The sequence below is a fragment of the Pholis gunnellus genome, assembly GCF_910591455.1.
Source record: "Pholis gunnellus genome assembly, chromosome: 3".
Classification (NCBI taxonomy): domain Eukaryota; kingdom Metazoa; phylum Chordata; class Actinopteri; order Perciformes; family Pholidae; genus Pholis; species Pholis gunnellus.
Window position 1 is genome coordinate 13,070,357 of NC_136529.1, and position 24,135 is coordinate 13,094,491.

The following is a 24,135-nucleotide window of genomic DNA, read 5'->3' on the forward strand; positions in this document are numbered from 1 at the left end:
GCACAGGCATTTAAACTTCGATGAACAGAACAAGTTTAAACTCAATACAATAATGTTTCCCCACCTAAGGGAAGGGTGTGATGCAGAGTTTTATAGCTTGTTGGCAAACTTAAAGAATGTGATTTAGACAAGTTAAATAAAGAGAGATGGTCTCCTTGAATCATGACAACAGCAGGCTGGAGGTTTCACCTTTAATCCTTCCGTTTGTCCAGTTGTGCCCGAATGACTTTCTGCTTGAACTAAATGTTGTAGTCGTTGCTTCTGTTCTCTTCTAGACCGAGTTGAGCTAAAAATACGACCCATTTAACAGAAATATGGGTTACTGACTAAGATTTTTACAACTGAAAAGAGAATACAATGGCATGTTGATGCATCAGGCCTTCACTGCACATCTGAACCTGCAGATAATCAATGTGGTTTTGTTTATTGTGCTTCCCTTTGTTTTGTTGCCAAGCCACAGAACAAGCTCAACACTACATTGTGAGGCTTTGTTACCATGTTCCCCTGTATCCTCAGACATAGAGACTCCAGATGCTGTTAGTCACTTCGAAAAAACGCTCACCTTTTTGCCATTTCATCCACTGCTGGTTAAAGAAAGACCAGGCCGTGGAGGGGAGGGGGGGAGGAGGGGGGGGGGGGGGGGGGGTGACAGCAAAAACCTAGCTACCTGTTGATAAACATAACAAGTCCAAATTTCCTCATTTGGTTATTCTCCAAAAGTAAAAACAAACTATAGGAGCCATAATTGCTCTTGCACTGATGAAAGGGTTGGCTCCCTGTTCTCCAGTGTTGAGTGTTTCTGCTGTTTGTCATTGACTGCAGCTCCTCAGGCTCCCCTGTGTTCTTGTTACTGCTCTCAAAGGAGCTAGTTATGTCAGCACACTAAACCCACGCAATCCTCCACACTCATTGAACCACAGCCATAGAGAGGGTGAGGGCTGGTTCCTTCATATCAGTAAAGGTCAGAGGAAAGGCTTCATGTTCAAACTGCTGCAGTGCAGTGGCCACCTGGGGAACATTAAAGCAGCATTTACTAAGAACTGAAATTGTAGCTGTAAATGCACAAAGACAAGTTGGCAAGACCTGAATCCATGGGACAAACCTAACTGCATAGACATTCACTTGAAGTTCATCATGTATTGTTCTTTTAACACAAGACAGAACATGGTCTCTTGCTGCCACTTAGTGGACATGAGGTGTACACACACACGCACACACACACACACTAAACATATTCTGCAAAAAACAAAGACCAATACCGTACTAGCTCCTGACCTGTATTGTTCCCCACTGACCTCATTCAAGTAAAATAAACACTTCAGAACAAGAAAAGTTAGTCCATAATATTTTTTTACTTAAAAATGTGTACATACAACATTGCAATACAGACAAATGAAAATGTAAAAAATGTAAATGTGGCCAGAATGACGGTATCATTTAAAAAAACAAAAACAAAGACTACCTGGACACATTTCACGATCCTACATACAGGCTGCACATTAAACATGGGCAAAAATAATCAAATCAACGCCGGTGATAAACACCTTCTGAACAAAATCACATTTTTTTTTCCACTTAATTTCAGGGTAGAAAACTGGTTGTACGGTAAATAATGTACAAGGAAGACGAACAGTAAAGACAGTCAAACATGGCTTTTCTCATGCTAAGGTGGGAAAGCGTGTCATATTAACAATTCACATATTATCAAAGTGAGGATGTGTTCAGATGAGATCACTCGAGTTCCTTGAACCGTGCAAACATGGCCTTGCGTACTGCTTGTTTGTAGGTGGTGTGGTCCCAAACGACAGGCTCTTTCTTTTTCTTCTGCTAGAGAGAAAAGTGCAATAAAAGGTTTAAAAAAAAAAAAAAAAACTAAACAAGAAACGCCACATGAGATGCAATAAAAGTTCCACACCTACCGGTACAGGTTCAGCTCCTAAACCAGGTCTATCACTGACTTTATTCATCTCCCTGAGCAAAGAGAACAAACAGTCAAGGCCCAAACGTTATAAAATCACAACAAATGCTTTGATATCCATTTGATGAAGTCAGTTAAAAAAAACACACCCACCTGGAGCTTCCAGCCCAGCTATTGTGATGCTGCGGCTGTTGTTGTTTTCTTCTTTTCGGCTCTGGTGACTTGGAAGGTTCTCTAGAATTCAACTGTGAACGACACATGCCACCTTAAGTGATCAACCGACTAACCTAAAACTCTCCTCAATGTATTTTCTCACCCATTTTTATTTACCCGTACTTCTTTCTCCTGGTTCTCCAGTGCCTCTAGCTCTTTCTTTGACCTCTTGATCTTAAGGTGGATCTCCATATTTTGCTGTTGAGAGAATACATCAGAGTATTAGAGGCTATATTTGTAGAGTCACTGTCACCTAATGTTCATACAGAGGTTAATAGCTAGTACTTTGTGCAGGTCGGAAAGCTGCTGGTGGCGGAGCAGAGCGTCCTTGTTGGGGAACTGTCTCCTACACAGCAGGCAGGCCATCTTCTTCCAGTCCGTCAGCTTGGTGTCCGAGTCTTCAGACGGGCCTCCCTGAGTGCTTTTAGCTCCGTCCTCCTTATCTTCTTCCACCTCTTCATCGCTTCCAGCTGCATAGTCTGATGCCAGCAGACCCAGGGAGCCCATTGGACGCTGCGGAAGCAAACCAAACAAATGTTATAAAGTAAAAATGTATCCAAAGACATAAATAAATAATATGAATTATAATAATTAAAAAAACACTGGCACCATTTACATTTTTTCAATGGTGCTATGAAGGAAGTAAACAAAGAGAGTCAGGTATGCGGTACATTATGGGCTGAACTTGAGGGTTCTTACCTTTGACTTTTCATCTTTCTTAAGAGGAGCAAGGGGCTTCTTAAAAAGATCATCTGCACCCGATATCTAAGGATGTAAAACGAGAACCGGGACAAAAACATTTACAAGATTTAATAAATAAATACTTCCATCTGCCTTCGTTGTAAAAATAATGCACAGGATAGATGTGGTCGTTGGAGACGAGTCTCTAACCTTCCTCTCAAAGATAGCGAAACCGGCGTCAGCGGTCTTGGATTGCCTCCTGTCATCGTCCATCCCGCCCCTCAGTAACGGTGACGCGGAACGAACAACGTCCTTTTGACGATTCTGGATCTTTGCCCAGCGCTCCATATCTTTCATGATCTGCAAACAGCAACAAATGTCTAAACTCTCCTGTTCACACCACAGCATTTCACATTGTGTGCACTGGTATTGTAACCAAAGTGCTACCTTGACAGCAGCAATACTTCTTGGCTTGTCGTTGTCCTTCTCTTTGTCCTTTTTGGAGTCGTCGTCGTCTTTCCTTTCAGGAGCTGCTGATGAGGAAGTTGGGACAGGCTCCGGAGCAGAGTCGCCATCAGAAATGGAAACGAGTGCCGGAGCTTCTGCAGTGTCTGGAGACTCCAACGCTTTCTTCATTTCCAGAGGAGCATCTGCTGCCGGGTTGGAAAGGATGGCATGATCTTCAGCGGTCATGATGATCGGTTGGGTCGGTGTAGGATTGCCTCCTGGAACTGGGATGTAAGTCTTTGACGCAGCATCCCAGTACATGTACTCTTGGGTTTGAGCATTGTAGAAATACTATACACAAAGGAATGAGAAGAAAAAAAAAAACAAGGAAAAACAACAACTTAATGACAACCAAAAATAATGATTTAAGACACATTTATTGTGGCTGCAGGCTGACTAAATAGTGCATAAGAAGCTTAAACTGCAGCCTGGGTCCTTTTATTAAGAAATCATTCAAAACATATAGTCACATAGTGGCTCCTTGATAGGTTTAGGTTTTTAGGTGTACATTTCACTCACTCCTCAAGTGGAATAAAAGTGGGAGGTACTGGCTGAATGTCTGCAAACTGAAATAACATCATAGATACATGTGCATGCTATAGGATGCAGTTACTTCTGGTTAAATGTGTCGTAGCTGTAAATGATTTAATATTATCTGGTAGGTTAACAACTGCAGCACTTCTTTGGATACACAATATTACAAACACTGTTTCTCCCTCGCTATCCTTCTGGCCGCTCATTGGCCGGAGAAAGCACTGGATCACTGTTGTATGCTCACCCTAGAGGTAGGGTCGTAGTACAGTGTTGTCTCAGGATCGTAGTAGAAGCCTGACGTGGAATCGTACAAGTAGTTGGTCATGTCTGGAATCTCAGAGCCTGGAGGAATTGGGACAAATAGATATGACATTGACGTTACATACATTAATTTGGCAGAGCTCTTTGTCCAAAGATCCAGAGTGGATCAAAGAGAAATCCTCGAGAAAAAGCGCCTCAACATTAAGCTCCACGTTCCCAGTCTTATACATTTAGGACCTTTTGTCTGGAGTTCTTACTTTGCTATTGATGTCAGATTGAATTTAAGGTTTGTCACCATTTACTAGTTGGAGTTGTTATTACTACAATTTTGTAACTACACAGACATCAAATGATTGATACCTTTTCTGGATTTAAACACTTGATTGGATTCTTACCATAGACGTAGGGCTGTGATCCATCTGTGGGGACTGTCATCCCAGCTGATTCTGTGGGCACATGGGGTCCTCCAGGCTGGTAAGATGGATCCACAGCTGGAGTCTCACTGTAGCCAACTCCCTACGAGGCGTTAAAGGAGATGTTCAGTGTACTGCACAGCTTTGAGACAAGATATCTATCAAAGATCACAGGCTTTGCTTTTTGCGTTGTAACCCACCTGTCCAATGCTGGGGTCTGATGAGAGAGCAGGAAGAGTGCTGCCAGACGTGAAATCACCTGGCGACAAATATCTTTAAGTTTAGTAATAATAAACAATAAACCTAGGGACCAAGGTACCAGAATATGTGCCGGAGTCCCACCTTGCATGCCAGCGGGGGCACCAGCAGGTGGCTGCAGAGGTTGCAAGTGCTGTGGAGGTTGTGGGTACTGCTGCTGCTGCTGCTGCTGCTGATGGGAGAAAAAAAAAGAAGAAAATACAGGTCATCCTCTTCTTTTTATGACTTTGTAAAACAACAAAATTAAGACCACAACTTACCCCCATCGTGCTGGTCTCAGGTGGATACCCAAGGATGGAACTGTTTGTTTTATCAAACTCTCTTCTGAAACTGAAACAGACGGACAATCATCAGGAACAAATGAGATGGGATTTCTCTACTGGACAAAGCGGATAAACAACCCTTGCAAAATGGCTGACTTACTTTTGGTTCTTCAAAGGTTTTGCCACCTCCGCATAAACTCTGACTCCATCAACATAAAGGGGTCTGGGTTTAGTGAGGAGCTCAACCAGACGTGTCACTTGCTACAAAAGAAGACACAATTGTAAGTGCTGGGAAAATCACAGGGACCCTGGATAAAGGCGGCTATCACAGACTCAGAGAAACTGTGTGCATTCAGATTTTAGATACCTCGTGGGAGTCCATGTCAACAAAGCAGAAACACTTGGCTCCTGGTGGCTTGGCCTTGACTAAGCGAACATTTCTTTCATCCAGATACGCGAAGGGATCCAAGGCTTTCAGGATTGTCTCTACTGTGGTGGTGGGCTTCACATTTTTTATTATCATGGCTGTAAAGTGACACAAGGGAAAAGTGTTGTTTACGAATTACAATAGCACATAACAAATATGTTAAAGTTGATGGTTTGCTCATGTTTACGGCTACAAGCTTTAGAGAAGACTCAGGAGCTTAAGTCGACATACTTTTGCTGTCTTTAAAAACGGAGTCAGATTGGTGTGAAGCGTGATGAGGAAGGTTGCGGTTGCCCCAAGAATCTGCCTGCTGATCCGTTTCCTGCTGTTGGAGCTGTTGGTCCACCTGCTGCTGCCAGGCCTCAGGGGTCAGGTCGGAGCTACGCTGCCACTGGCCATGGGGCAATGGCTCCGTGGGGCCTTTTAGTTTGGACCCATCTAGGTTGGTCTTCAACTTGTCTAAAGGCTCATCTGGTCTGGGCAACTGGGGCTCCTGGAGTTGAGGTACTTTGTGATCTGATTCCTAATTCACAGACACAGGAAGGTAGGGACACTTAACTGTTGTACGGTAAACAGTATGGTGAAGTGATGCTGTACATTGTGAACTGCTGTTACACCTGCAGGAAGTGTTCAGTTTGTTGTAATGGCTATATTGTGATGAAATGTGTCAAACCTAAATTAAAATAAAGGTAATGTTGTGTTTGTAGAGCCTTGTGACCCAGCCATTATTCAAATACTGCTTTTTTGTTTTAGAATGTCTGATAAAATATATAAAAAAGAAGAAGATAATTCTCTCTGACTACACTCACATGAACACTTCTTTCACGCTCCTCAGGCTGTATGTACTTCATGGACGCCGTTCTACTGCCAACCTTTAGGGATCCCTGAAAGAAGAACAGAAGTGATCAATCAGCATCATACGACATCTGTGACTTATATGTAAATAACACCAATGACACCCAACATGCACTGTGGCAGGTTAAGCCCTCCTCTTCACTGCTGAGGATGAAACGGGCGAACACTTATGATAGTGAGCAAAGCCCAGATTGAGGATCATGCTTCACACAAGCAGTTTGCCCTGACACTACGCTGAATAGTTTAAACAGAACTACAAATTAGGGCTGCGGCTAAGTTATTTTCAGTATCAACTAATCTGCAGATTATTGTAACAATTAAAGAAGTGATCATTTGGTCCAGAAAAAAAAAAAAGGTCAGACACTTTCCTAAAGCCCAAGGTAACATCTTCAAATTTCTGGTTTTATCTGACCAAAACACAAAGATATGCTGTTTACTACAGCAAAATACAAACAAAAGCAGCAAATCCATAACAATTAAATGCAGGAACCAGGGAGTGTTTTGCTTCAAACGAACTAAAGCATCAATTGATTTGCAAAATAGGTGCCGGTAGTTGTCCACAGCACAATCCAAAAGAAAACAAGTGAACTACCTAGTGCAAAATGAGGACCATGCTCTTGGTAGGTAAAGTGTACTAACCAGACTAAGCCATCGTAAATAACCTATAACCAAGACTAGACTGCATTACTATGAGAAATTAGCAGTTTCAAGGGGTTCATGGCAAATCTGTAGCTGAACATCCATAATTCTAACGTGGGTTGTGCATCAAAAAGCTGTCTGTGGATAATTCCAGAGAATACCTTATTTACACAAAACAGATTAACCATTAAAACCATACATTAAGTCGCACCAAAGAGCACAAAGCAAAACATTCTTTACCATTCATGATAGCTTCTAAGTGGTGATTTGAATCTTTGATATCAAGATGAATGACCTTGCAACTATCTGCATCATCTAGATGTTATCCTTTGTTTTCAAAAGCATTGGCCAAAAGCAACAAAATGCACCAACATTAGCAATAGCAAAGCCAAACAACAAACTGCTACACATATCAGCAACAACCAACCTGATCCCAACTACCCCGAGCTCATGAGCCACTCCATAGTTCCACACACATAATCAAAAGCACATCATTTCTGGCCTGTGTTGGAAGACTTTGTTCGTTGTGTCAAGATGCTAAATTAATTCACAAACTGCTCAGAGCAGTTGAAAGAAAGTAGAAATCCTGGTGCCCGAAGTTCAAAGACGATGAGTTCAAGAGAATACCATCAAGAGGACATTCTGAAGGAAAGTTGCAGATGACTGGAAATGCCATGAACTGCTGAAAGAAGGACTGCCGCAGACACTTAAAGACAACCAGAGTCTGCAGCTGTATTGCTCATTGTGAAGAAACCCAAACTGTCAAATAGATAAACAACAATGTTGACTTGATGGTCCTAATTGAAAGTGAGGGGATCGCCAAAGATCACAAAGACCACAAATGTCCCCATCAAAAAGCATGATTATCCATCAAACAGTTATTTCACCGCAAATTCAACCTCACGTTGGTGCTGGAAGAAAAGTCAGGAGATCCCCAAAGTTATTTCATCCTCTTGGAACCATGAATATCTGTATCAAAATGTGTGCCAATCCATCAAGTGGATGAAGAGCTGCTTCCCTGGATAAGTCAAGAAGGTAACCACAACTGTTAGGATGTGTACTCTGGACATGAATATCTGCACCAAATGTAACGAGAATGTATCCAATAAGCTGTTGAGACATTTCACTAAACACCAAAAATGTGAACCTCATAATGGCACCAGAGGAAAAGTCAGGGAATCACCAAAATCAGTAGGCCTCATCCTCTGGGGCCCACAATTATCTGTACAAAATGTCACTGCAATGCATCCTATAGTTGTTGAGATATTTCAGTCTGCACCAATAGACTGTCCGTCATCCATAAAGCCACTATCTAAATAAAATAAAAATAGAAAACGCAATGTAGATCCATACATGGCTGAGAAAACTATAATGCTTTACCTGCTCTCAAATCCAAATTGAAAAAATATTCTTCTTCAAGGTTACTTTTAATTTAAAAAAAAAAATGCTAATTCTCTCTTTTGCGAATAAGAAAACTAAGTTTACAGTTAAACTTTAGCTGCAGGGTTCTCACTAATAAGGCCGAGGTCGCCCTGTGTGAAAGAATGCAGCCTTCGCATTCGTTTGAATGAGGCCAGTCTGGCAACATAGCACGAGCCATCGCAGCAACGTCTGACTAATAGCACAGGTTAGTCCAGCAGAAGTTGCACCTGGCTAAACCTCTGCTGGGCCGACAATGCAACTTCCTGTTCCACGGTCGTGTGGTGGCCAATCAATCATATGTACATTCCTGGTAGACTACTTTGGAACGCGTCACTCTCGCTCTACCGCTTACACCGCGAGTAAAGATGAAATGAACGTCCGTCCGTCCGTCCGCCCCCCCACCCCTGCCCAAGGCACTGGTAAGAAAAGTGTCCAAATCTGCAGTTGCTTCCTTGACAACAGAAGCTTCTTTCGAGGGTCGCACAAAGCAAAGAGGAAACCAATATTTTCTAAGACACAAAGACTTAAAAGAGCCGCAAGTGGTCATTTCCTTTGATTCCTCTTCGTTACAAAGGTTAAAATCACATAGATGTCATGGTGGCTTCACATTAGTACCTTCAAAGTCATCATTTAAGTCTTTCTGACCCCCCTCCCCCCAAAATATCTGTATCTTCATGGTTAAATCTATTCCAAGATTAAGCAATATATAAACTAATTTGAAAAATGAGGACTACTAAAGCAAGTAAACAATGCCACGGAAACCTGTTGTATTGCTGTGCACATACACAGTTGAAAGTATTCTAAGAGTTAACAAGTAACCTGAAGTACTACCATGGCATTGTGGATAACTACTTACAATGTAATTGATGTAAAACTAGGACCAACTGTTGAGGTTTTAAAGCATCTAAAAATGTCAAACAACTGACATCTTCATCTCCTTAACCAAAGTAAGCTCAATATATAGTAAAAAGCAACCCCTGCCCCGGTTCTCTCCCTCCCCCATCTACTAAATGCCCTCTCAACCCCTCATAATCCTGATGGGAGAGACGGCCTTCGTAGAGTGACGAGGATGGGCCACCTTGTTGGACTCCATGAAGTGGACTGCATCCTCGAGGTTTAAAAACTCCACATAGGCCGTATCGTAGCTGTAACCTGGGGACAGCATTTGAAATACAGATGGGTTTTTGTTAGTCAATGCCAGCAATGACAGTCACCCACTGAAACATGAAAGACAGCAGTTCGTGAATACATCGAGATCAGCGTGAGCGAATTATTCACCTTGACTTACATACATACCTTTTCAGGAAAACACACATTTTGTTTTATGCTTTTTTTGTTCTATTTAGTCTTCTGATGACTGACGTCATATCAGACTTTGTCTGTTAAGGCTCGGCTTTATCAAAGCAGATATTCCAAACCAGTGGCAGTGAACGACTGCGTGGTGCGCACCATGGAGACAGAACGTTTACCAGTCATGTTTATGTCTAATTAAAAAAAAGGCACCGAATATCTTTCCTGCGATGACCATTTTTGATGCATTATGCAAAATTAACAGCATTCGAGACATAATAATCTTCACAAAAAAGGCTTGGCATCATCTATGACCATGATGATCCACTGTGGAAAGCAGACGTTTAGATCAGCAGGGTGAACAAAGCACTATCGAGATGGTCTCCGTTTCAAGTTTGTGACGTTATTTTTCAGTACTTTAAGTGTCGCGGTGACACATTCAGCGAGTCACTTGTCACAGATCTTTTATAACTGACACTCTCCAAAAGCTCCTTGTATTGAATCCTTGGTAAATCCTCTATTTGACACAATGACCAGAAATCCTCAGATATGAAAAAGGATGGCATAACAGAACCCCCCCCCCCCCCCCCCCCCTCCTTCTTCTTCTTTACTGAGCAAGTTCACACAGACCACCAACAACAAAAGCAACCAACAACGTAAAAAAAGAAAGAATGCGAAGTTTCGAATGTCGTAAAAGCGAAATGTCGTGGGGCACGTTAGCGATCGACTGCCCCAAACGGCTTCACAAAGAAACGTAATTCTTACCTGGCATAACATTTTTGATTTTCATCCCCTGCATTGGCACACCGTCACGGACTGCAAAGGCACCGAGAATCTGCCAAAGAACGTGTCAAAACGGGTGAGCTGTGCAATGGCTTTCTGAGCAAACTCATACAGACACGATGTGGTGACCGGAATGATGAACACATGAAGTGGCTTTTCTGTTGGGTTATTATTACCTGCTCCATTGTGGCAGTCTTTGGAATACCAATTATGGATATTGTATTGGAAACTTTGTCCTCCACGGATGCATTCCTGTAATCTTGATCCTTTCACAGAAATGTTGATTAAAATTCAGGTTATGAAACAGCAAAATATTATAATAAATACAAATACAATTTATAAACACCAAAATAAAAATACACTTACTTGAGAACCAGACTCACTAAACTTTGAAGGTGGGATTGGTTTAGACTCTTTGATGAGTTTCTCTGGTGCTTGAAGTGCCTGGTGCTTGTAATCGAAAGCCCTCCCGGACCCGGTTCGGTAATCGATGTCCCTGTAGTCTTGATCTCTCGCCTGCACAGTGCTGCTGCTGCTGATGATGCTTTGGAAATCACCTTCTGTCCCCATCTTACCCCTGGCAGGTCCTTGATTATGTGGGATGTCCTTCAGCCCTTCGAAACAAGCATTTGGCTTCTGAATCACATGTGAGGGCGGATTCTTCTCCTGGTGGTAAAGGAGCCTTTCGTCACAATTTGACTTATTCGGCCTATGCTTCGGGTTCCTTTCTCCAAGCCAAGGTTCACTCTCATGGGGGCCAGAAAGAAGACTTATTTCCTGGCGTGGATGGTCTTGCGGGGCTTTGCTGACAATTGCTGGTAGATTCATGGCGGGAAAGTGGTCACTATGAGGAAAGCCGACCTCTTTCCCCGGGAACTTGACAGGTGGCCTATCCCTTTGCTGAAATGGTGGTGGATCTCTAACATTCACATCTCGGCCAAAACCTACAGGGAAGCTAGGTTTTGGTACATCTCCCATACCTTTACCGACTTCTAAGACAGGAGTCTTGTCCTTTCGACGGTTCTTCCATTCTTCTGCAAGAGTCATCTCCTCACCGCTTCGATAATCCATAAGGGGGCTGCCACTTGAATCTGGATATTCTCTCTCTCTGGGTATGTTTTCTGCACCCATGAACTCTGATCTTTGAGGGCCAGCAACATCTGTGGGCATGTTCGATCTGGCCCTGTCCACTGGCGGGACATCACTGTTTCCAAATCGTAAGGGAGATCGATCCCTACCTCTAAATTCAGCTGATGGACGATTTCTGAAATCCATATCAGAATCAAATCCACCTCTTGGATTGAAAGGTGGCCCTCCTCTTCGGTCGGTGTCCATCACTCTCCTTTCACGTGGCGGTAAGTCCATATTATAGCCATCAGAGTCGTCAACACCCACTGGGGGCCTGTCACGCATGTCCCTAAATCCATCATTTCGCTCCATTCGGTCCATAGGAAACCCTCGTCTTCCATCAATATTGGGATTGTTGAACGGTGGCGCGTCATACTGAAATGACTCTCTGTCTCTCATGTCCATAAATCTGCTGTTTGGCTCCCGTGGTGGCATACCCCTCCCTCCCTCTGCTGAGTTCCTGCCTTGTCCCGGGAAACCAGAAGAATTAATCAGTTTGTCTCTGATGGAAGTTTCATAGTGCCTTCTTAGACTGAAGTCCGGCTCTTCGCCAGCTCGGCAAAAATCTCTGTTTTGCTCTCTCTCTCTCATCTCACGTTGGTCCATATCACGCCCCCTCGTGGGCGGCCCATCCATCCTTCTCATGTCCATAGGTGGCATATCTTGAGGTCTTGGGCCCATATGACCCATGGGACCCATGTTCATCCCATCTCTACCTCTATAATCAGGCATGGGACGATCTCTGCCGCCAAACCTCTCTCCACGATGATCACCACTGGAATATATATGTATCAACATATTAGGCAACCGATTTGAAATGCACATAAGCGAGGAACATCAGGAGTGGAGCCATATAATGCAGAACTGTGAGAACATTTGATATGCTAAATATGTGCACAGATACTCAAAATCTCTCTCATATATATGGTAATAAGAAAGAAATTTTTTTGCAGGAACTGCACTTTTGTACCAAATAGAAATTAAGTTGTAAAATCATGAATGGTGCTTGTTTACCGAAAGGGCGGTCCTCCCCGTGGTCCTTGCCCTGGTCCATCCCACATGTTTGTAAGTCAGTATCTTATCTGGAGGCAAAGTTAAAGGTTTGCATTATTTCCTGGTAGATGAATGCACCACTTTTGACTTCGCAGTGGCAGATATATCCATCCATAACACTGGAAATAAATACACATTGACTGCACCCAAAATTAGGGATAAGAAGTGATTAGCAATATATTAGCGCAGTACATTTTTATTTAAGTAGGTCAATATTAAAAAATCGCATATCTGCTTCAAGGGGCTTTAACAATCGGTACACCACAGGACACCCTCTGTCCGGATTGGAAAAAAACTCCTTTAACGGGGAGAAATAGAAGATATCTCATGAAGAGCATCGGAGGACTGATCCTCTACCAGGACGGACAGACGTGCGCATGTGCAGTGTGTACAGAATAGACCGACGTAAAATCACAGGACAACATTATAAATAACATTATAATGTAAACATTATACGAAGAAGTGGTGGTGTAATATGTTAGCTAGTGTGTTATTTCGGCGCTTCGGTGACGAGACTTAAAAGATGGCAGCATACGTCACAGCTAGGCTCGTAACACTGGGTGGTGTGATTGCTGCCGTTGGCCCACCAAAGAGTGGCCCCCGCTACTTTAATCTATCACAAGGCCTTTCAATCTACGCCACAACATACATACACGTCATTGGTGGAGAAAGTGACTGTACTTCAACAAACAAAGTAATTCAATGGAACGACCGCGTCGTGATAACGACGTTAGGATGATTACATTAGCGAGCATTATAACAAACGTTAGCCCATCGCAGGAGATCATTCACGGGGTGCAGCGGTTGGAGCTAACTTGGCTAAGATTGACGTTTAGAAGCCGGTTTCTTTGCATCTTTGGATCTTCCGCCGGTTGTATATTTCAAAATTATCGAGTGGATGTTGTTTCTTTAAGACCTACCTTGCTTGTTCTTCGAGTTCAGGGTCGATATTGCACAGGATTGTTGTTCGGGTCGTCGATGCTTCGGGAACTGACGACAAATGGAGACGAACGTCGGTCTTCTTCTTCTTCTGTTGCTACAGCGGAGACGAATCTCTTTCTTCTTCGTTGTAGCCCCAACATACTTCAGGCAAATTGCTGCCACTCAGCGGTTATTTCATGCAACTACTGTCACATTCGATTGTACAGTATGCATGGCTCGACCTTGATAAAAAACATTTTTGTTGTAATCATGTTTTGTCATGCAAGGAGCAATGAAAAGTAGTACATCCATATATACAGACATATATTTCGGCTTTAAATAAACACATCTTAGTGGCAAAATCAGTGCAAGAGCTTATATTGAGATTCATCATACACCACAAACCTGTAAAATTTAAGTCCAGATCCATTTTAGTTGAAATAACAGTTCCTCTGCTATCTAATTGGCCACTGGGTAGTTTGCTTAATTTGTTAAAAAATATTATGGACTATATCAGTCCCTAAAAGCTATAACAAAGGCTTTTAAGTCTTAAGTGGAAAATATGCACATCTAATGCATTATTAATTGTGTTTTAATTGAAAATCTTGGTTTTACCCTCTAAAATTTGTGTTAATCTTGTTTTGACAAACAAGCATCTCGAAACATTGGTATTGACCAATATCAATTCTGAAATGTTTTCATTTTTAAATACTGACCAAAAAAGTATACAGAAATATATTCTGTAACACTGTTCTTAAGAGGACCAAGACTGCTTGCATTTTTCACAATAAAAAAGTTGGATGAAAGTGAAATGGTGGTTGGTGGCGTGGCCCGAGATGTCCCATACTAACACTATCAGTGAGAGACAACTTGAGAAAAAATGTCACAGTTTCAGCAATATCAGTATTGCTCATTTTATTCATTCACAAGCGTAGTAGCAACCAGTTAGCTCAGCTAAATGTTGCTGTAATAAATAAAAAAATACACATGTTTACAATGCAAAAATACATAGTGGTACAGTATATGGACTCAGCTATAAACTCTCTTGTTTATAGTTTAAATGTTCTTATTACAAGCAACAACACAACAACACGACAGCTAAAACGTCACTTCACATACAACGCTCTAAATATTTGTTTCAAACAGGACGGAAAACACGAATCAATAGCGTAAAACTAAACAGAAGGGCAGCTAAAACATTTAAAAGAAATCAGTAAGTAATAATATTCAAGTTGTTCCTTTTAAAACATTTCAGCACAGTACATTACTGCAACAAATATTAAGGCACTTTAACTTAAAAATATGCTTTCTTTCTGCCTTAAAATTGTAAGTTGACTGAAGTTGCACTGCACTGAAGATAAATCAGCAGACGTCTGTCTCTTTGTTAAGTGGAATCCCCTAATTGTTGACTGTATCTGATTGTTACGTGATAACTTTTTAGAATACTTTCAAGACAGTCGTCAGTGAATCAAAGGTATTTACATGTTTTTAATCAAATATATATAACTGTTAATGTTTTCCAATTAGAGGCATGGTTTCTGAAGAGTTAACTCAAACACGCATTTGAATGTAAAGTGTTTTAATAAATTAACGAATTTTCAAACTTTGATATGGTCAATTAATTAAATCTCTCAACTCATAATTTTAAGTCACAAAACAGAAACTCAGGATTGTTATTTCTGAAGCTAAAAAGTAGCAATTTGTTGAAAGCAACAAATACACCTATATACAATGATTTCACAAAATTACAGTTTTTTTTTTTTTTACAGATTTTAGGGAAAAGGAAACAACAGAAGAGCTAATTTGCCACTAGCTTTAAATAGACTCATACACAACATAACAAGGGAGAGTGGAGAACACTATTCAATAGACCAATCACTACAGAAGGCTAAAATGATGAAATGCATGGTGTTATGAAATAACTCTGCAAACTGGGGGGTAGTCGAACAGCATAGACATGGTATCATCAAGCCACATTTAGTGGCTCTACTGCACATGTGCTTGTTGGTTGGCAAGGGTCCTCTTGTATTTGTTTGACGCCTAGTCTCCCTTTCCCTGTGGCAACATTTGGGGAACATCTCCATTGCACCGCGGCGGTGGCTGCTCTTCCTGTCTGGCTGCACTGGGCAGGGGGAGTGCAGAGATGCTGGCAGTCTGTGTGTCAGGAACCTTTTCACTAAGAGCAGCCTTTATGCTGGCAGCAACACCATCACTGCTGCCAGCTGGAGGAGCAGGAGCCCCACCGGGTGCGTCGGGGTCCGCTGTAGCCCCTGCAGCGAGACCGGAGGCCCCAGAATCTCCCTGCTCAGACGCCCGAAGTCTCTTCATGAGGGTGGTCACTCTAACAGCTTTCTGTGAATAATTAAAATATGCTAGGGTCAAATTAAGTGACACAACACATGTTATAGATTGATCCTGATGCACGCTCTGAGGTAGGGTTCTGACTGAAATTAAAGGTGTACAGTTGCTGCTTTGGTGCTGTGATCAGGAACTGTTTTTGTTATATCTTTAAGGCTAAATTCATAGTATCTATCTCTCTTTCTTTCTCTGTGGAATGCACACTTGCTTTTTGGGAAAAAACAGGCTTCTGTAAAATCCCTAATAGTATGCAACAGTATAAAATAAACCGTCTGTATGGATAACATATGGAACTGTTACCGCAACTTATTGTAGATGTAATGGTTGCTAATAGCAGTGAATACTATGTGTACATTAATATATATTCAGTTTAGAATGGTGGTAATATGGGTCTTGATCATGAACATTTTGTCCAACATGTGCAATGATGAGCAAAAATGTACGAGACATATGAAAAACAATACCTTCCATTTGGCTTTGGCAAAGTTCTTTTCTATTTGTGCACAAACGCCGTCCTTGATGTTCTTGTCAGAGGCAGCGTTTCCAGAAATCCTGAGAGAAGGAACAAGAGGATTATCTTTTTTCCAGCATGTTATTATACTTGTGGTTCCTGTTTTACAAAGTTCATCACTTAAGTTTTGTTGACCATTTATATAATATAATTCTTTTTACCACTCATGAGCAATAGCTTCCTGTGCAGTTAATCGCTGATCTTGGTCCACTTCCATCAAAGATGCCACTAAGTTTTTGGCTGCAAAAAAATGAAATAAACAACATTTAACCTTGCTTGCCAAAATTCTAACTCTGAACACATCATCTGTGAAATAGGATTACATTGATATGCATTTTAGTAAACTAATTATCTCTTACCAGAATCTGAAATGTCATCCCAATATGGAGAGTCAAACTCGTAGTCCCCTGACAAAATCTTTAGGAAAAGATTCTTATCACGATCATCATCCTCATCAGCATCATCATAGAAAGGAGGGTTTCCAGACAAACTATTGAGTTGGCAGAATGAGAGCATTATAGGACAACATACATCTTGATAAAGTCACTTAAATATACATTAGAAAATGACCGTTGTATATTTGTGAGCACTTACAGTATATACATGGTGACACCTATGGCCCAACAGTCAACAGGTCTTCCATATCTCTGCCTCCCGACCACCTCGGGAGCTGAGCAACAGAATAGAAACGTTTGCTTTTATACGACGACACACATATCGATTGAAGTTAGTTAAAGCTGCATTCAGGTTTTATGTCACTTACCAAGATATTCTGGGGTTCCACATGGGTCCTTGATGAGTCCATTTTCCAGTTTTGCCAACTGGAAGTCACTGATAACAATTTTGGAGTGCTTCAAACGATTAAAGTACACCAAGTTCTCCAGCTGTATGAGTAAACAAATACACGTTGATCGAACTGGAAAGCATTCCCAAAGAGCAGTTATTATATCTATATATATCTTTATATATATATATTATATATATATAGATATTGATATAGATATATATCATATATTGGTCTGGGTGGAAATGCTACTTATTTTCACTAGGTGTCAGCGGTGTAATATACCTTAAGATTTCTGTGGACAATTTTCAGAGAGTGCAGGTACGCTACAGCTTCCAACACCTGCCTCATAACATTGCTGGTGTCCCTCTCGGAGTAGTATCCTTGATCTAAGATCCAGTCAAACACCTCTCTGCCTGTAGCGCTGGAGAGACGGGACAACCAAATTGAATGCATGTCACTTATTGAATAACAACACAGTCGGGAGAGTACAGTGCAAACCAGTCTGCGCCAACATATATCTCAAGTGCCTCTAATAATACTCACAGCTCCAGAAAAAGGAAGTACTCTTTCTTAGTTTCAAAAGTGTCAACCAGCTGGAGGATGTTATGATGTTTTATCCTTTGAAAAGCAGAAAAAAGGGGGGGACAGAGTAATAGGAGGGGGAGGAGAATAAGTGGGGTTAAAAATTAGAGTCAATGCGTAGTACAAGCTATAGAGCCATAAGGTCTTCTGTTGGACATTCAGGTCTGTTACAGTAAAATTAGTAACTGATGTTATTTTCATTAAATGTGTTAACCGTAACAAAAATCTACAATATCATTACACTCCTCCTTGTGTTTATTTCAGGATGTTGGTTTTTGAGCTTTTGCACCTTTAGCTCGAACTGAATAAATAATAATGCTGATCATTTGTGATTACACTTTGTCTCGGTGCCAGGACAGTTCACTTACATCTTTAAGATCATTATCTCATTCTTGGCAGCTTTCCTCACTTTCCTTCCATCCTTTTTGTGGAACTTTTTACAGGTGTACATTTTCAAGGTGTTCCTATCCTTTGCCCGGAATATCTCACAAAACTCCTCTCTGTTGAAAGGAGGGAAGAAGACACGTACGTCATATTTTTGGGCAGATCTCTTGAAAGTCTTTACTTCAACATTACAACATAGGCGTACTCACGATTTAACAATTTGCCCGAGGTCATATTTGTCGGCCACCTCTGAGGGATTGTTGTAATCCTTCTTCTCCCCGAGTGTCAGACAACCGAATGGCATGGCAGCTCGTGCCCTATAGCCAGGGAATTTCCTGCCACAACACAACCTGTTGAAAAATGTGCAACATGTTACAATCACCTGAACAGTAGAGCATCATCTTGACGGACATGCATCTCCACAGTACAAAGTGGATCTGAACACAGGTGAGCCCCTGAATCAAAAAGCCCACAGAGCTTGAGTTGTGTGCTCATTACTGTATAACATAAAACAATATTACTATAAATGTAATGTGATGAAAAAAGAAGCAGAACAAATTGCTTTACAGAGAAATAAACAGTTTAATTAATGGGAGTATTAGAAATGGGGGAAACTGTTGCTCAGTGAAGGCACTTAAAACAAAGTCAATGCAGTAAATCAATGCACACATTTATAGGTGGTACATTAACAGTGTAGGCACATGCTTATTTCTTTCTCTGAAACCTTTTAGATCATACATATGAGAATAGGTAAGTGTAATTGAGCTTGTGGGAGAGAATTATTTCAAATTACCACTAGAGAAAAACAAAAAACAAAAACATAATCATCGTCAATGAACTCTGTCAGACTGCCAGGCTTGTTTCTTTCCACTCTGCAGTGAGTCAGCGCTGTACTGCAGCAGCTGTAGCATTATTCATCTGTCTGCTTTCTACAGGAAAAATATTCAGATGAACTTGACCCTGTGCTGTTGCTGTAACTTTTGTCTCCTCTTTATTTTTATCTTGAAAGAATTTGGAAAGTTGTGAAAGCTGGAGGAACAAACGTAGAAGAGTTTTGTGTATTAATTAAAGCGAGTCGGGGAAAGATGAAGTTGTAATTACCCATAGTCATAATGCTTCAGACTAGACCACAGTTTTCACATTCGCTGAGGTGCTCATCACAATCAACTGATAACTAAATGTTTGAAAATTGAGTCAGCACAACAACTATATGAATTACAAACTACTGCATGGTCACATACAATTTAGCCTGTTTAATATGCAGCAATATGGATAAAATATTGTATCATAGTGTGCACTTTGAGATATAATTTAGTTTAACTATGAATGTAGTTACATCATTGATGCAAAAATATAAAAAACAATATTGCCATAGAGCAGAGCTGCTCGCTGATTTGCGACATTGCCCACAATGGATTGATACAACCAGAGATGTTACTGTAAAGTCATACCACAATGTTTATGGTATGGAAAAAATCTATGATGTAAGACAAATTTATAATCCCTGACTATATATTTTCTTTTTACTCAACCATACCATACTTTTTACTCAAATACGGTATAAAAAATAATATTTACACTCTAAGTCAAACTGCAAGGTAACACATCTGACTGTATATCTGAACACAGGATAAATCATTGCATTCAACATAACATTTCTAACTGTAATAAAAAGCCTAATAAATGAAGTTCTCCCACATGAAGTCCTTTAACACGTTTTTATGCCAATTTCACAGTCTCACTAAATACATAAATTAATAAATAAATAGCATAACCCGCTGCTTTTTTCCCCACAATGAAACCTGAAGAACTACTGTACCATGACCAAAGGGGGATGTAACACTGGCTTATTAGCTATAAGATGTTTTTCTGATGTAGCTTCAGCAATTAGGCCTTCAGTGTTTTGAATGAAATGTACACTTCTTTAGTAACATTCTGATACATGCTTTTAGTAAATCCGAGCTACTAGTGAACCATTCCGGTGCAGTCAACTGCAGAAGTGGAGTTACAACTTTAAATGAGGTCGACTCGAATCGCTGCAGCTGCACATCAGAGTACTATATGGGTCCACCACTAGCAGCTAAATATTACTGGTGAAACAGGATGCTTGTATGGGAAAAGAGACCCACTTTTTTGGCAAGCCTCACAGAAGAAAAGGCAGCCAGCACGAGAGAGTGGGAGTAGAACAAATTCTGACTGAGGTGCTGTCTGGAGCCTCAGTCGAGACCCTATCAGAGGATTTAGCATCCATCGGCAGAACAACAGAGAGAGGTCTTATAAATAAGACAAAATGTTTTTTGAAGACTGCAATAAGGAGACGGTCTATTTATGTGCTTTATTACTGTTTATTACTTGCAGGCAACAAAGCAGAAGGTCTCATGGAGAAGATCTCATGTTTTGTGAATCAAGAGAAAGCCCTTTAGTTGAAGACAGTAGGCTGTATGCAGTGTGCTACTGCCCACAAGGGGACTCATTACTCTATGATCCAGTCTTCTCAGATCTCTGCTGTGGAGCTCATTATAAAAAGTGTTAACTTGCGCAAATTGCTTGGTTATTACAACTTAAGAGAGTTTGTTTCCACTGATGTTCCTCATTTTAGCCTCTTTATTGATACTAATTTAATGGAGCTTATCTGTCTTTGATCCACATACAGCAGGGAGAAAAACATACAGAGTTTTTGATTAATTTGGATACAATCCTATACATTAATAACAGGTTATTGAAGGAGCTGTGCTCCAGACAGACAGATTGCATGACCTTTTCTTGACATGTGATAGGTCACCGTGTGTCAGTGTATCTAGTCAAGTCTTTAAACCTGCCAGTCAGTTCGTATTGAATACTTTGTCTTTCAACAATTTTCAGTGGCGTTGGTTAACAATCATAAGACGTTACTACAGTACCTCAACATGTTCATTGGACTGAGAGAAATAATCTGACATTGGTAACTTTACCCTTTCTGTTATGAAAAGCTGCCAATCCATTAATATGAAGTGTGAAATGACAACAAGTATATGTGCTCAAACTGAGAACTTGTTTCTCAAGGACAGGCATGTCACGCATCAACAGAAACGCTGTGTTAAACCATCTTCTGCCAGAAGATCTACACAAGCAAAACAAGATACAATTTTAGTACATTTATGGCAATACTTCCATCCATAAGTGCTCATCCCAATAACAAGATCTGTTACTTGCATCTGATGCTGTCCAAATTTCTTAGCAGGGCCACGTATGTACTGATCTTCATTTGCGTTATTGCCAGAGAAAGAGCATCAAGAAGTGACAAACAAAGTAATTTGAGATAAAAAAAAAATTCCCTGCCTCATATTCAATACTTAGTGAATTGCAAAAGTGGTGCAGTGAATATCAAACAGATGGTGTATTTTTACAGATGTATAATACAGTTTAATACAAATTAATTTATGTTTTTTTTCATATTAGGCTACTAATAATCTGAAATTTCAGAATGGAAACCATCAGGTGTTGTATTAAGCTTGGGTCCTGTAATCCAAAATATAAAAGAATAATAAGAATTAGCCGGAAGTGGTCCAGAAGGAGGTTGACTTGTGTGGTAGTTTGAGAGCAGGTGATTCTTAAGTTTAAATTTCAAACACAAACTGAGCAAACAATGCATTCGTATTTCCATGCCACTGATTCATTAACTGTAATGCATGTCACTGCAAGCAGAAACCGCCACTGTTTCTAAGTCACTATAGTAAAAGGTTAACCACACGCCACTTAAAAAATAAGCCAGACTTGCTTTAATCTTTTTGGTGAATTGGGAAGTCAAATTGGAATAGCCCAAGAGATCAAGTCCCTTCTATTCAGCCATTACATTTATTGTTTAAGTTCATCCCACACAATCATTTTTACTCTGGGCTGTATTTTTTTCCAGAAGTAAAGAACACATTGTGAGTAAAGAGGGTCGGAGAATGTTGCAAACTACTTAAACACACAGTCCATCTCTTACTGTGGCGCTGTAGTCCAAACAATGATGTATGTCAGAACACCACTTGCCTGACCAAAGTGTGGCGTACAACAGCATGCCCATCTGTCCTGAAGAGGAGGGCTGTTGGTTGACAATTAGTCTGGAGTATGATAAGCATTATATGCTCCGACTAAATCACATCCTCTACATGATCCCTGCAAGAACAATACCCACACTCATCCTAGTGTGTTCTGGCTCTCGCCCTAAATTCACACAAACTGTGCCGCCTGGGTACCAGAATTATTTATTTTAATAATAAATGCCTCACTCCTGTGCCATAATTCTCTTTCAGACCAATATAAGCACGTAGATGATGCACACACGATATGATATTAATACTACTCCTCATTTCCTTTTTACCATGCCTAAACTCTTCAGTAATGATTTTCAAGGTGTATTCAATTTACAGACATCATCAGATTAGTGGTCAGATTTGAAAGGGTTTAAAGTTTAAATATTACTCCAAAAGTAAAAGAAATTTCTGAGTAATATTTCTTCTCATCTCGAATGGGCATCTACACTTCGGTGGCCTCTGTTTCTCAAAAATAACCACACCACCAAATAGCCAGCTCCCAAAGACATACAACACCTTGCATAACAAGCGGAGACTATTATTTTAATCATCTCCCCTCCCAATGAATCATCCCTTCACCTGTTCTTGGATGCTTGACTCACAGTGCCGCGGTGCACCAAACACTAAACACTACGAATGATAAGTCAGACACAATTTTGCACGCACTTGTTTTTCCCCCCCCATTTCAAAGCAATCTTAGAGATAAAAGGCTGCTCTCCTTCACCAGAAGAAGAAAAAGATAGATAACACTTGACTATTGCTGAATCAGGGCTCTTTTATCTTTGCCTTTTGAAAGATCTGAATGAAGTGTTCTTCACTAACGGGAATTTAAATGCTGTTCCAAATGCAGACTGTCGCAGAGCTCGGCATTGTGAAAACTTAACTATGGACGCTCGTGGAGGATAATGACAAACGCAGAGCTGTTGCATTTGATAATCAGATTTCAAATCTGTATCCAATTAATATTCCAGTAGCATAAAGAAGGTAAAGGTAAAACCTCTTCAATTTAGATTATTTTGTTTTCAAGTAACATAATAATATACAAACTATAAGACCTAGAGTCATATTGCAAAAATTAGCAATTCGCATCATGTCTTCTATATGTCAGTAAAATAGAGTAATGTTTTTTAAATGACTTACTGCATGGTTTAATGAAAAATGTAACTTGAGTTATAATGAGAGAAACAGCCATCGCGGCAGGGCTTCTGAAGTAGGGGTAATTGGCCTACTGCCACCTAGACCAGTGTTCAGATCAGCTTTTCCAAGCACTTAAGGTTATATTTGTGGGTGCTACGGAATAAAACCAGCTTGTGTACACTTACTTTGAGCAGAATGACTATTGCCCCCAGGATAACAGAGGGGCTGGCGGTAACGGGAGCAATGTTACAAACTAAAAAAGGCTACTACTGTAAATCAGGGACAACAATTTAATTTGGTTGACTTACAAGAGGAACAGAATATTCGCACCGTTCATAATGTAGTCAAAGTTATCAAAGGCATAGCCTCTGTGGAAATAATTAAAATATGAATGAAAAATGGTTGCATAATGGTATGTTTTCACAGTTAATAACGTCATGATTGAATTCATTATTGTATCATTATTTTGGTCCTGGTGTGATTGTGCTGCATGGGGTTTGGCCATAGACTGTGTTTGGCACTTGGACATTAACAACTCCCACTTTTGGATCCACGATCCAATAGATTTGAAATCCTGTTCAACCAAGTATCCAATGAGAATAGCACTCTTATTATATGTCTATGTTTTCCTTATGTCTTTGTCTATGAACTCTAATGATACAGTTGAAATGCTAGTCTGTTTGCACAAAGTTTAAAACATCTTAGGCACTTGGACTCCATCTTACCTAAAAGGATGATGTGATTTGGCTCTC

At 40.6% G+C, this 24,135-nt stretch overlaps 2 protein-coding genes across 6 annotated transcripts; both read right to left on the reverse strand.

Moving 5' to 3' along the window:
• Positions 1-1,339: 1,339 nt before the first annotated feature.
• Positions 1,340-13,678, reverse strand: rbm6 (RNA binding motif protein 6). Of its 5 annotated transcripts, none has more exons than XM_079156991.1 (23): positions 13,566-13,678; positions 12,607-12,674; positions 10,831-12,367; positions 10,641-10,730; positions 10,447-10,516; positions 9,470-9,543; positions 6,285-6,359; positions 5,707-5,998; positions 5,416-5,573; positions 5,209-5,309; positions 5,046-5,115; positions 4,870-4,954; positions 4,728-4,786; positions 4,510-4,630; positions 4,098-4,195; positions 3,260-3,610; positions 3,023-3,172; positions 2,831-2,896; positions 2,417-2,644; positions 2,249-2,329; positions 2,072-2,163; positions 1,920-1,971; positions 1,340-1,827 (listed from the first exon to the last, which is right to left on the reverse strand). In XM_079156991.1, exons 2-23 carry the CDS (start codon positions 12,651-12,653, stop codon positions 1,732-1,734), a joined length of 3,993 nt encoding a protein of 1,330 aa, XP_079013117.1. In that variant the 5' UTR covers positions 12,654-12,674; positions 13,566-13,678; the 3' UTR covers positions 1,340-1,731. The 5 variants fall into 5 exon arrangements, with proteins under 5 accessions (XP_079013117.1, XP_079013119.1, XP_079013118.1 ...); XM_079156993.1 differs by having other exon boundaries at positions 1,340-1,824; positions 2,255-2,329; positions 4,870-4,957; XM_079156992.1 differs by having other exon boundaries at positions 2,255-2,329; positions 4,870-4,957.
• A 1,928-nt stretch (positions 13,679-15,606) lies between these two features.
• Positions 15,607-18,501, reverse strand: LOC306715708 (caM kinase-like vesicle-associated protein; the record flags this gene model as incomplete). Its single annotated transcript, XM_079186160.1, has 10 exons — positions 18,398-18,501; positions 18,173-18,304; positions 17,766-17,840; positions 17,505-17,643; positions 17,199-17,319; positions 17,030-17,105; positions 16,795-16,925; positions 16,597-16,675; positions 16,389-16,476; positions 15,607-15,918 (listed from the first exon to the last, which is right to left on the reverse strand). Exons 1-10 carry the CDS (start codon positions 18,490-18,492, stop codon positions 15,607-15,609), a joined length of 1,248 nt encoding a protein of 415 aa, XP_079042286.1. The 5' UTR covers positions 18,493-18,501.
• Between the last annotated feature and the right edge of the window lie 5,634 nt (positions 18,502-24,135).